Source organism: Desmodus rotundus, chromosome 3 (genome assembly GCF_022682495.2).
Source record: "Desmodus rotundus isolate HL8 chromosome 3, HLdesRot8A.1, whole genome shotgun sequence".
Taxonomy (NCBI): domain Eukaryota; kingdom Metazoa; phylum Chordata; class Mammalia; order Chiroptera; family Phyllostomidae; genus Desmodus; species Desmodus rotundus.
Window position 1 is genome coordinate 38567987 of NC_071389.1, and position 12473 is coordinate 38580459.

The 12473-nt window shown below is 47.1% G+C and overlaps 1 protein-coding gene across 1 annotated transcript in view; it reads right to left on the reverse strand.

Annotated features, from left to right (window-relative positions):
• Window positions 1–12473, reverse strand: part of C8B (complement C8 beta chain) — a 40750-nt gene that overhangs the window by 15968 nt on the left and 12309 nt on the right. The window contains exons 4-8 of the mRNA XM_024571258.4: window positions 11752–11893; window positions 9150–9282; window positions 6533–6730; window positions 2839–3079; window positions 717–845 (exon numbers count right to left, since the gene is read on the reverse strand). Coding sequence (XP_024427026.3) covers window positions 717–845; window positions 2839–3079; window positions 6533–6730; window positions 9150–9282; window positions 11752–11893 — 843 coding nt within the window. The remainder of the gene's footprint in view (window positions 1–716; window positions 846–2838; window positions 3080–6532; window positions 6731–9149; window positions 9283–11751; window positions 11894–12473) is intronic.

The following is a 12473-nucleotide window of genomic DNA, read 5'->3' on the forward strand; positions in this document are numbered from 1 at the left end:
CTGCTCGAGGTGCAGAAGGGGCTGAGGACTAGAGCCCTGCTCATCAACCTCTCTTTCCTCCTCCACTGGCCATGGTGCGTCCCAGCTCCCTTGTATGGCCTTCGAGTTTCCTACTCCTAAGACACCTGGCTCTATACCCTGGTTTCAGTACACACCCCCAATCTGGTCTCTCCTGCCATGAGGACTCTGCTGCATGATTTTTGATTTTGCCCGTTCTTCTAGTCTCTCTAAAGCCCACTGTCTCAGGCAAGGGCTAGTCTCCTCGCCTACCTTCCTTGACCCCAGCATCCTACCTCTAGCCCAGCCAACTCCAGCTAAAATTAGCCCCTCGACTAATTTTCCATTGTCAGATTTTTTTTTTCCTGCCTAAAACATAACCTTGATACTTGACTCCTGTGGTAGCAACTCAAATGATGCCTCCCTTAGGAAGCCCTCCCTGATGCCCTAGGCTAGGTTTGGTGCTTATTACTGTCTTGTCTTTGGTTCTTTGTTTGCCTACTTCATGTGAGTACCATGAGGATAGAAATGCAATTTTATTCATTTTTGTATGCCCAGCACATAGTAGGGGCTGGGTAAATTTTTATTGAATGAGTTATCATTATTTTAATTGAAATGGCTTGAAATATCCAGTATTTAACGTAAAGGAAGACGAGGTCCTGGAGGTGCTCAAGGGGGAAAGAGGATAAGCATAGGAGTCACAGGCCCCTGCCACTCACCTTTTATTTCCCTCAGAATACCCTTGCATGTGGCCAGCGACACGCCAAGCTTGAGGTAGACCACCTCCATTGGAGCACCAACTTTAAAACCTTCTTGGGCACAGGCACGAACATCCTTAAGAGAATAATCTGAAAGAAGCAAGAAAAGAGGCTCTTGACCTAAAGGTGATTCATCCTGTCCCTTTCCCTGTGTTGATTCCAGAGGCCTGACCCTTGCTGGATATCATGTGGCCACACAGGGACTTGGGTGCAAATGAGTGGGTGGCCAGCCTGATGATAAGAAACGCAAGCAGCTACTGCACCAGGGCAGAAACCTCCTAAGAGATCAGTGTCAGCTTCCCCTGCAGCCTCCTCAAAGACTCTGAGGGTCCTTGTTGCCCACCAAAGAGAGGAAGTGCTCAGAGAGCCCTTTTCTAAAAACATGGCTCCTTATCAGGTCTCTAGAGATTGAGCCAATGAATATAGGGCTGCTGCAACCATCTCCCTTCCCTTGACCCCCTTCTCTCATCTTTGATGTAGTAGAGCTTGTTAATTGATTAATTGAGGCAATGCATATCAAGTGTGTGGTACAGTACCTGGCAAAGGGGCCCATTCCTACTTCTTCTTCGTCTTTGGATCATTTCCCACTTGTCCCACTCTAATTCTCCCCAAGGCATCCTCCTCCCCTGGGCAAGCTGAGATCTCAGGTATGCCTTGTAAGCACCTTTCTGTAGCACTTTAAGGCCAGTGCAAGAACCGGAATTTTGACTACTCGGGTTGTCTAGTGATATTGGTGCAGATTCCCCAAAGCATGTTTTTTGAAACATGAATCCCATGATAATGTCTCTTACCATTCTTGTACTAGTAAGTTTGATAAGCAAAGGGACTTCTGTGGTCAAGTAAGTGCGACCAGTGCTGTATCGGAGCAGGTGGAGGGCCACTTCGTGGCGGTGTACTTGTGAAACGCCTGAAGTGGGGTCTGTCGTGCTTCCCCAATTTATTTTATCTCAGGGCCCATCCAAGAAAGCATGAAAATCAATTTTGATACCACTGGCATGGAGAAAGGTACCCTCAATCTTGGCAAGCCTTAGGCCGCAGCGACATAAGTTTACATTATGCACCATGTGGCTTTTAGCAAGTACCCTGGACTTATAATCAAGCCCTGGCTCTGCCACTGTAAACTCTGTGACCCAAGGCAAGTCACTTAGTCTGACAAGTGCCACGTTGTTGGAAACAGTACTGGTTTGGGAAGCGGGAATCATGCCTTAGACTTGTAGTTAATTATAATTGGAAAGAGTGGTAACATCTGTATGGACAATGGATTGTAGAGTTGAATATTAGTTTGTAGGCTATGGCAATAATCTGCAACCTTGATATTTAAAGTGTGGTTTATGGGACAGCAGCGTTGACATCACATCAAAGCTTCCCAGAAATGCAGAATCTTGGGTTTCACCTGAAACTTATTGAATCAGAATGTGCCTCTTACAAGATTCTCAAATAATTCACATTCACGTTTTGAGAATCACTGGTCTGGGGTGAGCATAGATGGTAATGGTAAAGACAGAGATAAAAGGCAATTGGGGGCTAAGCTGATGGGACTTGCTAACAGGTTGAAAGGAAGGTACAATAATCAAGGTTGACTCCTAGGTTTTTGCCCTAATCTCTGGGTTAGAAGACAAAACTATTCTGAGATGTGGATGACTATGGAAGAAATATACTTGGGAAAGAAAAACGAATGTTTTCTTTGCGGGGCATATTAAAATTGTGATGGTTGCTAGGCATTCAAATGGAGATATCAAGGAGGCATTTTGACAGAGAAGAGATCCAGGAGGCATAAAACTTGGAAGTTATCTGCACATGGAAGGCATTGAAAGCTCTGGGATTAGACACTATTGTCTACAGGGGCATTGGAGAAGGAAGACTGCCTGGACAGAGGGCTGGGTAGAGAACCAAATTTAGCAAGTTACAAAAATGAGGAAGAGTCTGCAAATGACATTGTGAAAGTACAGTCGGGGAGGGAGAAGGAAAGCAAGGAGCATGACTTAAAACTCTCCTCCCTGCAACTAACGGAAGCCTCTCCCCATCAACACACATAGCTCACACGTGCCCCGGTAGGAAAGCCATGGGCCCCCGGGCCATGTACCTGCTTTCTCCATGGCCTCTTTGTTCAAAATGAGTGTGTATTCATAAATGCCCCCCAGCACAGCCTCTGTGATGTAGTGCGTCCCGAAATCGCGGAAAAGATCTCTGTACTCCCCATAGCCGTACTCCAGGGGCAGCTGCTTGACTCGCTGAAGGAATTCGTGATGCAGCATGAGGCTTCGGGATTTCAGCTTGTAATGCGCCACTTCAAGGTCAGAGCGTGCGTGCAGAAATTTGCTTCCCTAAATGAAATACCAACATGGGAAAACCAGACCTTTAAAGTTAGGAATCTGGAACGAGATGATGAACTTTACAAATACCAGCCGATGTTCTCGGTCTGGGGTCATCACTCTTATGATTCCTTTAGGATACTTGAAGGAAGACAGCTTCTCTGACATGTCTCATAAATATTCTGATGTCCTTTTCAGCTTGGAAGAGCTGGCTTTTCACTCACCTCCTTAAAGTAGCAAATAAGGAAGGAGAAGGGGAGGTAACCAGAAGCAAGACATGGCAGGGGGCAGCGTGGGCACATGTGGCAACAGCGATGGGACACGGGATTTGCTGACCCACAAAGGCAACTTTTTATGTTCTTCAGAAGAAAAGCTACTCAAGAAAAAGTAAAAGTGGTGCTTTAGGGAGGCGAGATACTGTCGTGCACGTCAAGACACCATCAGCCACAGCCTGCATGCCAAAATCAATGCCTGGCTTTGGAAATAAAGTTTTATTGGAATACGGCCATGTCCATGTGTTTATGTCCAAAGCTGCTGTCACACTACAGTGGCAGAGTCGAGTCCTGTCAACAGGCCTGTACGGCAACCACGAAGCCCATTTGGCCTTTTAGAGAAAAAGTTTTGTGACCCTGTTTTGTGGGATCGTCTGTAAGGTGGCTATGCTAGGTGACGTCCAAACATCCGGGAGGTGTTCATATAACCCGAGGGGAGGGGCTGCTACACTGCTATGGACGCCGAGAAAAAGGTGAAAAATTGGCAAGTGTCTGTGGGGTACATTCTGCCCCAATCTTAAAACTTCAGCAGCCTGGAGGATCAGCTCCAGAGAGCCACGCCAGCTCTGGGTGTGGCCCCACCCAGTGCCCTCACTGGTGTCTGCCTGGCTCCCACCCATTCTAGTCCTGCCCCAGAGACTCCTGACTCTCTTCCTTCGTCCTTGCCCCTCCAACCTAACACTAGGCGCTCTGTTCATGATTTTTCTAAGTATTTGAGGCTTCATCTCTTGCTTGGGTTATTATAAAAGCATTCCCACCCATCTCTCTTCTTTTTATAATCAGAACTGACATCCTTACATTCTGATAGCATTATTACAATGCCACTCTGGGCTTAAAACAAACCCATGCATTGGCTCGCTGTTGCCTCTGGAATAAAATCAACTCCCTTATTTTGAATACATGAGCTTCACAATCTGCTCCACTATCCTCTCTGGCTTCAGCTTCTACAACCCTCAGGTACTCCTCTCTTACCTTACTATTTCCATCCCCCACACCATGCTTCAAGCATCATCTCACGTCTTACTGTTCCCCAATCTGCCATTTTATTTCATAATATAATTCTGCACACGCTGTTCCTTCTGCTGGAACTGCTCTTCCCTCTCTTTTCTGCCTGACACACACCTACTTATATTTTAAATCCTTGCTTAGCTGTTGCCACCTGTTTGATACCATCTCTGAATTTCCTGTACACATACTGTTTTCCAGGATTGCATTGCACTTTGCTTGTATTTCTTTCATAGCATATGCAGTTCTGTATTACAACAGCCACTAGAAGATTAAGAGTAGGTTACCTACATACACATTTACCTCTCGTACTGACTGTGAGTATGAAAGCAAGAATCATGCTATATTTGTCTTTGGGTCCCAAGTCTCTAGTTTAGTGCCTCACACAATGTCAGCAGTCTGTAAGCCACTATTTGGATTAGGGAGATAGGGAGACAGAGAGGGAGGGAGGGGAGAAGAAAAGGAGAGAGACAGACGAAGAAAGGGAAGGAGTCAATGGGTGGTACCCTTCATTTTCTCTCTTAACAAGGAAAGGTCCTTTTAGTCAGTTCTATCCTTCATCATGAGCACCTACAAAGTGCCATCCTGAATCTAAAAAGGTAGAAAACCAGACTTTGCCACCCAGGAGCTCACAGCCTAGAAGATGGGGAACAATAAAGCAAGATAATTATAGTCTCATAAAGGTTTACTATCCATCCTCTACTGGTTGCTATTTTTGCAGCAGAGATCTTTCTGAGCCCCTCACTGTTTCTTCTCACATAAATCACTGTCAGCTTTAAGTCTTGGTCTCCCCATGTACCTCTCAGATTAATTTTCTATCATGTCACATCCAGGTTGAAAAGGCTCAGAGAAGAAAATGCACCTCCCTCACTCTGGAATTCAAGGTTCCTCCCATCTGCCTGTTACCTGTTCTCCAACATCACACATCCCATTACTTCCCACTCCTATTACTCCTCTTCCACCAAGGAAGGCTTTGACCTTCACCTTACGGGCAATAGGATGAGATGACTAGATTGGCATCATAAAAACATGTCTTTGGCAGCACAGACATTTGAGGGGCAAGTTGGAAGACAGGAAACCCTTTAAGAGAGCAGAGCAAGAGATGACAGGGCCTGGGATAGTTAAGATGGGATCTGAGTTAAGATTTTAAAATATTAAAGAGTTATACTAAAGGATTTAGTGGCCAAAAATGGTAGAAATGAAGAGAAAGGAGAATCAAATATGATTCTGAAATTCTTAGCCCAGGAAAGTAGTAGAAAAAAGAATAATATTTCACACAGAAAATTTAGGAGGAAGAACGTGCTTTGGAGTGTCAGGGAGGTATGCAGGGCGTGATGCTCAGAGCAGTAGGTGATAACTGGTCAGAGCTTAACAGAAAGGTGAGGAGCAGTGATGAAGGCTCATGGTTTGTCCACAGAGAGGAGGGAGGTGAGCAGAAGGGGTCACCCAGTCTGGCTGTAGAGGAAGAAAAGATGTCACAAATTAAGGAACAGGCAGAGAGCCCTGGCCAGTGTGGCTCAGTTGGTTAGAGTATTATCCTATATACCAAAAGACTGGGGGTTCAATTCCTGGTCAGGGCACAGACCTTGGTTGTGCGTTCAGTACCCGGTAGGGGCATGTATGGGAGGCAACCAATCAATGTTTCTCTCTCTCACTTCCTCTTTCTCTCTCAAATCAATACACATATTTAAGAAAAAAGAAGAACTTAATGGAGATAATAGACCCCAGGAAGGGAACTGATAAGGAGCAGGAAGAAGACAGGAGAAACTGGTGTGTGATGTGAGGTCAACTCCACCAAAGGCCCCCCAAAAGTCAGAGAATAGGTCTTGGGTGAATTCTGGAGAGGAACGTCAGCTGAACGTTTGAGACGGAAGTCAAGTTGCTGGGTTTGAAAAGTCTCCAGAGGTGATTTGGTCTGACATAGCTACAATCTTAAATTAATGAAAACCAAGGGGAAAAGCTTCTTAGAAAATGAGGGTAAACAATTTGAGAAGGCCACTGCTGCCTGGCCTTCTAAAAAGCAAGTTGACACGAGACCATGCTGTTTTTTTGTGTGTATGAGAGATTCTCAAGATAACGGGAATGTAACTGGTTGCCGGGCTGGTAGTAATGTGGAATATAAACACATCAGTGGGCATGAAAATCAAAACGAATACATAGAAATTGAAGAGCAACAAAAGGTACTTACAGTATGAGAGAATCGCTTGGTTTTGCGAACAAAATGTTTGCTACTATCACTTGCCATGTTAATGCCAAGTTCAAATATCCCAGGTATTGCCAAACCAAACTTCAAACTGTATTTGCTGGTGTCCAACTTTGAAACGTTATGTTCATAATCTGTGTATGATTCATATTCTGTCAGTGCAAATTCATGTTTGCCTTGAGTCTAAAGGAAGAAAAAAGAACATGTTTTTATTTGATTTGATTCTTATCAGCTCAGTAGAAGTCCACAAACACCCACGGTACTCTTCCTGCCCGCCAGCCACTGGACCTGGTGCTCTGGATACAAGAAACTCAAAGCCAGCTCCGTCCCTCCCCCCGGGGCTCCTGGTCCAGCAGAAGAAGCAGAGGGGTCCAATACTGGGGGGAGACACTCAGAACTGAGCGCTTGGTTTGGACTTGAATCGGCAGAAAGGTAGGAGAACGTCCGGGTTGAGGACTTGGTTTGGGCAGGGACATGGGGGGGCAAAGGGCAGGGTGTGTTTGGAAACCGCACAGGTTCTAGTGTGGCTGTATCAGAAGACATGAGAGCAAGGAGAAGAGAGGGGTGTTGTGAGAGAACGTGCTGGTATACAAATGCTGAGGCTTCTGGATGACTTGCTCTGAGGTTGGACTTAACCCAAAGATGAGCCAAACCTCAGGAAGATCATTCTAGAACAACATAGTGGTTAGATTGGTAGGGACAAATTTGGGGTCAGAGAGACAGGCCAATGAGGAGGCTGTAAGAGGAATGCCAGACAGGAAATGAGGGCCTGACCAAAGGTGGTGCAGTGGGGACGAGGTGACGGGTGGGAAGATGCCCTTGAGAGACCTCAGAAGAGCTTCTTGCTTAAAAATCAGGGCTGATCATTTTGTGCTCAGGGGAACTGCCAGGGGTACTGCCTTGGTGGCCCTGGAGTGACTGGTCCCGAGTTATCTCCACCCCAACAGTCATCAGCTTCTAGACGCTTGGGGTTCCACAACACTTCAGCTGCCAGTACAGAGAGGCAGACGTGATTCCAGTTGCCAGTTGGGGCCTAGAATAAGGCTGCCATTTTCAGGTTGGGTGACCTTGGCCATCTGACTTCACCTGTGTGTGCCTCATGCCTCAGTTCCTTCATGTGTAAAATACAGACAATAATTATTCCTGCCATTGGGCTTGTTCTGAGGGTTGCGTTTAAACGGGTAAAATACGGTACAGCACCTAGCACAGCAGCCAACAAAAGTTGGCTATGAAGAGGGGAGACTAAGATGTACAGGCATGGGCAAAAGGAGGTTTACACTTGTGAGTATGTGAAACAGAGTTTATTCTTATTGATTAATTATTATTATCGTATTATTATTGATTATTGATTAATTATTGCATTATTTCTATACAAACAACTGTAAACCTGCTTTTGCCTCCCACCCCTACCTCCATATATCCTGCCTGGGCCTGGTTGGTAAACAGCTGTCCTAAGATTCTCTCTTGGAAGTGCAGGCTGGGGGTGGGGGCTCTGGCTCCATGGGGGAGGGCGTTTGTCCCAGGCTCCCTTTTTCTTTGTTGGCCAATAAGTACAAGTGGGGACAATGGGAGCAGGAAGGGCGGTGGGTGGGGTAGTGGCTTGACCTCCAGGAATGCAGGTTTTGAAGTGGAAACTACCGTGAAGGTCATCTAGTCCAGCCCCTCATTCCACAAATGAGGGGAGTGAGGCCCAGAGCAGGAAAGGAGCTGAGGCTGAAGTAGAACTGGGGCCGGGGCAGAGCCAGGCCTCGGGCCCCCGTGTCTCCTCAGACCTCCGGTGCATGTCACTCACAGTAGCACCATCTGTTCTAAACCCCGCCCTCTGTGAGAACGCTTTGCAGTTCGCGTGTGCCACACTACGGGCTTCTATCGGTAGAGCACTTTACAACTTCGAATGCTTAGAACAATGCCCGGTTCTGACAGGCAAGGACTCGGGAACACCAAGAGTTAACGTTTCCCGAGGGCCACCATTCACCCCGATAGGGCGGGTGTGCTGAGCACGTACACACATTCCCGCAGTAGTCCTCTCCCCACAGGGTAGGGCCTTTGTAACCCCCAGTTTAAAGACAGGAAGAGGGGGTTAGTCGAAGAACATATATGAAGGACCCATGGACGTAGACAAAGGCGTGGGGATTGACTATGGGAGTAGTGAGGTGGGCTGGGTGGAGGGGGCAATGGGGGAAAAACTGGGATAACTGTACTAGCATGAGCAATCAAATATTTGAAAGAAAAAAAGAAAGAAAAACAAGGGAGACTTGGGGCATTTAGGATTACACAGAGGCAAACTGCGGAGCCATCACATCAGCGAGACTCCACATCCTGAGCTATTTATTCTTCTGTCTTCCTGGTGGCTTCTGATATTATTGTTAGTACAATCACTGCTACTACAGCTATTGCTCTTACTCTGTGCAGCATGTCAGCCTCCCCCCATGTCATGAGGAAGGAACCGTCCATTTGACACACGAAGAATTGAAGCTCAGAGAGATAAAGGGATGCCCCAAGCTTGCCCAGGCACAGGCTGCAGGCCTGGCCTCTCAGCCATGCTGGCCAGCTTCTCCCAGAGTTCCCACTGCCCTGCAGGGGCCTCCTGGCTGCCACATACCTGTGGGGTGTAGCTCTCCACGTTGTATGGCTTCCTAAACCTCGTGTTCAGAATGTAATGAGGGGTGCACCCACCACCGTAATACCTGTGATCGAGAACCGGGCCCTCCAAACTGTTTGTGAACAAATTAAGCCTGCAGGGAAGGCATGGAGAGGAAGAAGAGGTGTGGGTAAGCAGCAGACATCCCAAACGGTAGGTGGTCCTACAGAGTTTCTTGGCACGGCATTCAAGGCCCTTGATAGCTGGTAGGGAGCAGCTTTCCCACTTCATCTCTGGCCATTCCCACACACAACCTACCCTAGTCTCCCGCTCCTTCTCTTACGTATAGACAAAGGGAGCACTTATGTGTAAGTGCTGTTCCTTATGCCTAGAATGCCCTTCCAGCCATTTACTGTTTGGGTGTTTTTTTGCCCTTATCTTTCAAGATTGAGCTCTGCTGTTGCCAGTGTGCGAAGCCTTCACTGACACTTGCACCAGGCTTGGAGAGAGGCCCTCCCATTGTGCTTGTCCCATTCATGCAGTTATTGTTCCGTATTGTTACAGTTGCCTTACAAGGGCGCTCGAGCATAATAGGTAAGAACACAAACTCTGCAGCCGGACGCCTGGGGTCAAATTCCTGGTCTGCCATTTATGAGTTACATGACCTTGGCCACACTGGTTAACCTCTCCATACCTCAGCCTCCTCATCTATAAAATGGGAACAAGGAGAATACCTACCTCATGTGGCCATTGGGAGGAATGCACATGTCATATTTGTTAAGTGTTTAGAATACGGCCTGGTCCATGATAAATGCTTGTTATCAATTATGTGTCTGGGGTTCCCACTGGATTGTGTGCCCCTGGAGGAGGAGGCTTGTCTTCTGAATTTCTGTATGTCTCGCATCACGAGACAGTAAAATGATTAGCATTTACTGAGGTCTACCTGGAAACAGACACAGTAGTGTCGTGGTGACCCAATGCAACACCGTAGTGTCCCCGAAGCCCTGGGCAGTACGCATCATTCAGTCCATTTAGAACGGATGGAAATCCCGTCTGGAGTCACCCATCACTGCTCACTGCGTCCTGTGGCCCAGGTCTGACTGCACCTGAAAGGGCTTCTTGCTGTTGTTGAAAGGAGTTCTGTCTCCTGTCAGCTTCTACCCATTGGCCTCAGTTCTGTTCCCAACAGAATTGTCTCAAGCTCTCTTCCCTATGGCAGAATGTCACGTGTCATTAAAAAATTATATATTTATTTATTTTATTTAACAAATATAATGTGGTGCTTACTTTGTGGAGGCGCTGTAATAGTCGATTTACACACATTGACTCATTTAATCCTTATGAGATAGGGATTATTATTATTATTATACCCATTTAACAGATGAGGAAAGTGAGGCACAGAGAAGGCAACTGACCTGCCAGAAGCAAGTAGTGGGGCCAGGATTCCGTCCGAGGGACTAATTCAAGAACAGAGGCTGCATTCTTCCCGCCACACAAGCTGCCTCTCACCCACTAGTTTCTTACCATCACATTAGCTTCTTCAGTCCTCCCAGAACTTGACAGAAGGGCTTTACTGACTTTCTGCTACACATGACAAAACTGAAGCCTCCCGTAGATAAGCACTTCACCTGAAGTCGTGTGGCCAGTGAGCTTGGACCTCCACCATCTCCACTCAGAGTCCACTGCCAGCTCTGAATGTCCCCTCTGTCCTCTGGGACAGCCATGTGACCCCTGAGAACTGTCTTAACTTTTCCAGGCCTCAGTTTCCTTACAGAGGAGGTGGGGGTTAAAATAATGAGCTTATAAGGTGGCCCTGAGAGGATGTCTTCCCCAGGTGAGGAGTCTCTCTCTCTCTCTCTCTCTCTGTCTTTCAAATAACAGCCCTTTAAGATCGTGATTCGATTTTTGTTTAGGAGGAGGGTGAATCCCAGCAGCGTCGCTGCTCTCCTCCCCACACTGTGTCACATATGGTGATTTTTAATGCCCATGAGGGGAGGTTCTCACTCTTCCACCTGGAGGCCAAGGAGCTGCAGAACAGGGCAGGTGAGCAGGACAAACACCAGGCCAGTGTGGTCCCTTCTGACCTGGCTCCTCTGACCTGGCCAGAGGACTGGACCCACTCAGAGACCCCCAGAAGCCTGAAACACAGATTAACTGCAGACCCTTCCTGGAAATCCATACCTTCACTAACTGCTTAGGAGCCTCCTCTCTGGGCCAGACCCTACGCTTGGGCCCAGGGTTACAGAAGCAGATAAAACCTCCCACACAACTTGGCGATGGGATTCAAAGGTAAGGCTTGGAAAGCCCCTCACACGGCCACAAAGTAGGAGCTAAATGCGCATGCATCCCCGGGGCTCGCACAGAGCCTCTGTGGTCTCCATGCACAGCTCTGTCCCTCGTGTTCCCAACGTGGCCCTCCTCGTGGCCCTTGTGTGTTGGTGGGACGTACTCCTGCAGCTCCTCGGAACTATCCTCAGAGAGCAGCCATATATATCCACTTACACCACAGTCTTTGTCGGCAAGGCTAAAAGAAACAACTCTTCACATCAGCTTGTACTTCTTCTTTAGAATTCCATTTAATTTTGTGCCTTCCCATCTATACCATAGAAACACAGTAACTTACCCACTAGCCAGATTGTCAATTGCCCAGTACTGATCCATTTCTTGCTGACACTTTTTATAAATCCTTTTACAGTTTGCCTCATCTGACTGGTCCCCACAGTCGTTGTCCCCATTGCAAAGAAGTCTGCGGTTTATACACCTGCCTGGGGTGGAAAAACGATGTCACACACAGTTACGGGGCTGTCAGAGGGGAACTCATGTCTATGAGCACCTACTGGGCACCAGGCACTTTCTAGACTTTTAACACTTTGTTTGACATTTATCATGGTGGGTTGGTAATGGCTTTTACATTTCACTCCCCCAAAGAGGCCAGTGTCTGAAAGCACTTCGAGGGGACAGACAAGAAGTCTGGACTTCCCTCCCTGAGGCTGGGGGGAGAGGGGGGTTTGGTGGGTCCTGCAAGTCATACCAGCTGTGTGACTTTTCATATGTTACCTAACTCCCCACCTCAATTTACTCATCTGGAAAACAGGTAAGTCATCTACCTACTGCTAGGGCTGCTGGGAATTTAAATGAGTAAATAGAACAGTACTGACTCATTGTGCATACCTGCTGGGGGTCGTTATTACTATAATTAGTGTTTCTGTGGGCCAAGGACACATTTGCTGCAGGATTGGAACCCATAGCTGCCTAATCACAATTATTTCCAGTAAACCTCACTGCCTTCAAGACTATTGCCATTTGAACTATTTTTCAACTATAAAAGTATTTGGAGTACATGTT